The 4484-nt window shown below is 46.1% G+C and overlaps 1 protein-coding gene across 1 annotated transcript in view; it reads left to right on the forward strand.

The window, feature by feature from the left end:
* The first annotated feature begins 247 nt into the window (after positions 1 to 247).
* LOC138854464 (tumor protein p53-inducible protein 11-like) overlaps positions 248 to 4484 on the forward strand; it is a 119969-nt gene continuing 115732 nt past the window's right edge. Inside the window, exon 1 of the mRNA XM_070097922.1 lies at positions 248 to 427. Within this exon, the coding sequence (XP_069954023.1) occupies positions 399 to 427 (29 nt within the window). The 5' untranslated portion in view covers positions 248 to 398. The remainder of the gene's footprint in view (positions 428 to 4484) is intronic.

A 4484-nucleotide genomic window follows, 5' to 3' on the forward strand; every position in this document is an offset into this window, starting at 1 on the left:
TGCAATCATCCTCAGTCACCTGTCCATTGGTGGGAACTGCAAGTGTCTCCTGTCCCCCCTCCCTTCAGCATTCTTCAAGCTCTTTCCTGTCCATCTTCCCTAATCGACCCCACCTCCTCCGACCCTACCCAACCCTATAATTCCGTGGTTTTTCACCCATCTCTCTATTTTACGATCCACCCAGACAAAAACCGCCTGTGTATTTTCTCAAGCCATCTTCTACTCAGGTTCTCCACCACCTCTCTCCTTCTCACAAGATACCCAACACCCATCTCCTATCTAGTACCCCCTACCTCTTAATCCTCAGCTCTTTCTTCCCCACCCCGGTCCTCTCCTACTCAGCGCCTCGTGTGTCCGATACACTATTGCCACAACAGTAACGTCAGGAAGTGACAGCTATGGATCAGCAAGACGGAAGTTCTGTGTGGTGAGTGTAACACTCTGCTCGTTGTTTGTATCTTAACCTACCTGTGTATACGAGAGTTGACCTCTGGTAATTATACCAGTAGCGCGATTGCTAATGGGCTCAGCTCACACACTGAAGTCCAAGGTTCAACCCCCGGTACGGGCCGCGGGGGCGTTGATCCCCGGAATACCCTCCAGGTAGACTCCAGGTAGGTAGGTAGACGGGTGGAAACATCAGGACGTGTTTCCTCAAGACACCTGCTGTTTCAATTAATATTAATTATTAACTGGCGTAGCTAACTCTATAACGTTTGTTGGGCTCAATCATGTCTTTGGACTCCATGTACAGTCGGCTCTCTTTTAAAGCTTCTCCATATAAAGCTTTCTTAAATGTAATTGCAAAAATAAATCGAAAATTTAGTAACCCGTACATATCTGGAGTTTACTTGGAGAGGGTTTCGGGGGGTCAACGTCCCCGCGCTCAGGCCTGAGACCGGGCCGCTGAAGGCCTTTAAACATGCTATGAAATTTTCGATGTCCTTTTTTAAATAGCATTAACGGAAAATTATATATATACCATTTGAATGTTTATATGTATATATATATATATATATATATATATATATATATATATATATATATATATATATATATATATATATATATATATATATATATATATATATATATATATATATCCTAGGTAACTAAGCTGAATAAAATAATTTCCAGTAAGCCTGAGAGGCGTAACTTTGGGATTAGACATCAGGAGACAAGGTCCCACAGAGTGGAGCAACTCTCATCACTCTGTACCTGTGGTGCTGTGACCGCTGCCCCTTCACTCTCACCTTCACCCCCCTCCCTCCCCCTCCTCCTACCCCCTGCGCTTGTACCTTCCTTTGTTTATACTGTCTTTCCTCTTGTTTGTTTTTCGTCCTTCTCAAATTCTCCATCTTTCTTGACCCCTCTCCTCTTTCCTTTATTATTATTGTGTGTGTGTGTGTGTGTGTGTGTGTGTGTGTGTGTGTGTGTGTGTGTGTGTGTGTGTGTGTGTGTACTCACCTATTTGTACTCACCTATTTGTGGTTGCAGGGGTCGAGTCCTAGCTCCTAGCCCCGCCTCTTCACCGGTTGCTACTAGACCCTCTCTCTCCCCGCTCCATGAGCTTTATCAAACCTCGTCTTAAAACTGTGTATGGTTCCTGCCTCCACTACGTCATTTTCTAGGCTATTCCACTGCCTTACAACTCTATGACTGAAGAAATACTTCCTACTATCTCTCTGACTCATTTGTGTCTTCAACTTCCAATTGTGGCCTCTTGTTTCTGTGTCCCCTCCCTGGAACATCCTGTCCTTGTCCACCTTGTCTATTCCACGCAGTATTTTATATGTCGTTATCATGTCTCCCCTGACCCTCCTGTCCTCCAGTGTCGTCAGGCCGATTTCCCTTAATCTTTCTTCATAGGACATTCCCCTTAGCTCTGGAACTAACCTTGTTGCAAACCTTTGTACTTTCTCTAGTTTCTTGACGTGGTTTATCAAGTGCGGGTTCCAAACAGGTGCTGCATACTCCAGTATGGGCCTGACATACACGGTGTACAGTGTCTTGAATGATTCCTTACTAAGGTGTCGGAATGCTGTTCTCAGGTTTGCCAGGCGCCCATATGCTGCAGCAGTTATCTGATTGATGTGTGCTTCCGGAGACATGCTCGGTGTTATACTCACCCCAAGATCTTTCTCCTTGAGTGAGGTTTGCAGTCTTTGGCCACCTAGCCTATACTCTGTCTGTGGTCTTCTGTGCCCTTCCCCTATCTTCATGACTTTGCATTTGGCAGGATTAAATTCGAGAAGCCATTTGCTGGACCAGGTGTCCAGTCTGTCCAGGTCTCTTTGAAGTCCTGCCTGGTCCTCATCAGATTTAATTCTCCTCATTAACTTCACATCATCTGCAAACAGGGACACTTCTGAGTCTAACCCTTCCGTCATGTCGTTCACATCGACCCCTGTGGGACCCCGCTCGTCACAGGTGCCCACTGTGATACATCATTACGTACCATGACTCGTTGTTGCCTCCCTGTCAGGTATTCTCTGATCCATTGCAGTGCTCTTCCTGTTATATGCGCCTGATGCTCTAGCTTCTGCACTAATCTCTTGTGAGGAACTGTGTCAAAGGCCTTCTTGCAGTCCAAGAAGATGCAATCAACCCACCCCTCTCTCTCTTGTCTTACTTCTGTTATTTTATCGTAAAACTCCAGAAGGTTTGTGACACAGGATTTGCCTTCCGTGAATCCGTGCTGGTTGGCATTTATACTCCTGTTCCGTTCCAGGTGCTCCACCACTCTCCTCCTGATAATCTTCTCCATAATTTTGCATACTATACACGTCAATGACACAGGTCTATAGTTTAGTGCCTCTTTTCTGTCTCCTTTTTTGAAAATGGGAACTACATTTGCCGTCTTCCATACCTCAGGTAGTTGCCCAGTTTCCAGGGATGTGTTGAAGATTGTGGTAAGTGGTACGCACAACATATCTGCTCCCTCTCTAAGGACCCATGGAGAGATGTTGTCCGGTCCCATTGCCTTTGAGGTATCGATGTCCCTTAGCAGTTTCTTCACCTCCTCCTCATCTGTATGTATGTCGTCCAACACTTGTTGGTGTATTCCTTGTTGGTGTCCCCATCTGGTCTGTCCCCCCAGAGTCCTTCCTGTCTCTACTGTAAATACTTCCTTAAATCTCGTGTTGAGCTCCTCACATACCTCTTGATCGTTTCTTGTGAGTTCTCCACCTTCTTTCCTCAGCCTTATCACCTGGTCCTTGACTGTTGTCTTCCTCCTAATGTGGCTATACAGCAGTTTCGGGTCAGATTTGACTTTCGATGCTATGTCGTTCTCATACTGTCGCTGGGCCTCCCTCCTTATCTGCGCATACTCGTTTCTGGCTCTTCTACTAATCTCCTTGTTTTCCTGGGTCCTATGCCTCCTGTACCTTTTCCATTCTCTGTTGCACTTAGTTTTTGCCTCCCTACACCTTCGGGTAAACCAAGGACTCGTTTTGGTCTTCCTATTATTTCTGTTTCCCTTGGGAACAAAACTTTCCTCTGCCTCCTTGCACTTTGTTGCCACATATTCCATCATCTCGTTTACTGATTTTCCTACCATTTCTCTGTCCCACTGAACCTCCTGCAGGAAGTTTCTCATACCTGTGTAGTCCCCCCTTTTATAGTTTGGCCTGTCCCCTTCAGTTCCTGTTACCTTCTCCACTTGTAACTCTACTATATAGTCAAAACTCAGAACCACATGATCGCTAGCTCCAAGGGGCCTCTCGTAAGTGATGTCCTCGATGTCTGAACTGCTCAGGGTGAACACAAGATCCAGTCTTGCTGGCTCATCCTCCCCTCTCTCTCTGGTTGTGTCCCTGACATGTTGATGCATGAGGTTTTCAAGTACCACATCCATCATCTTGGCTCTCCATGTTTCGGGACCCCCATGTGGCTCCAAGTTTTCCCAGTCGATCTCCCTGTGGTTGAAATCGCCCATTACCAGTAACTTTGCTCTGCTCGAGTGAGCTCTTCTTGCCACCTCAGCCAGTGTGTCCACCATCACCCTGTTGTTTTCTTCGTACTCCTCTCTTGGCCTCCTGCAGTTCTGTGGTGGGTTATACATCACTCCAATGACTACTTTATGTTCTCCGGACTGAATTGTACCTACAATGTAGTCTCTTTCTCCAATCATGTCCATGCCTTCCATTTCCTCAAATCCCCATTGGTGTTTTATGAGCAGTGCAACCCCTCCTCCCCCTCTACTCCTTCTATCTTTCCTCAGGATCTGATATCCTGTTGGGAAGATTGTGTCTGTTATTGTCTCAGCGAGTTTTGTTTCTGTGACTGCTATGATGTCTGGGGATTTTTCACTGATTCTTTCATTCCACTCCTCATGTTTATTCGTTATTCCATCCGCGTTTGTGTACCAAACCTTTAGTTTCTTTTCTATCATTGTGGTCATGCAAGTATATTGGGGTTGGGGGAGCGAGAGCCTTGGTGGGGGCCTATATGGGGCTGTGGTGTAGGTGGGGTATGTGTTG

Source organism: Cherax quadricarinatus, chromosome 60, assembly GCF_038502225.1.
Source record: "Cherax quadricarinatus isolate ZL_2023a chromosome 60, ASM3850222v1, whole genome shotgun sequence".
Taxonomy (NCBI): Eukaryota; Metazoa; Arthropoda; class Malacostraca; order Decapoda; family Parastacidae; genus Cherax; species Cherax quadricarinatus.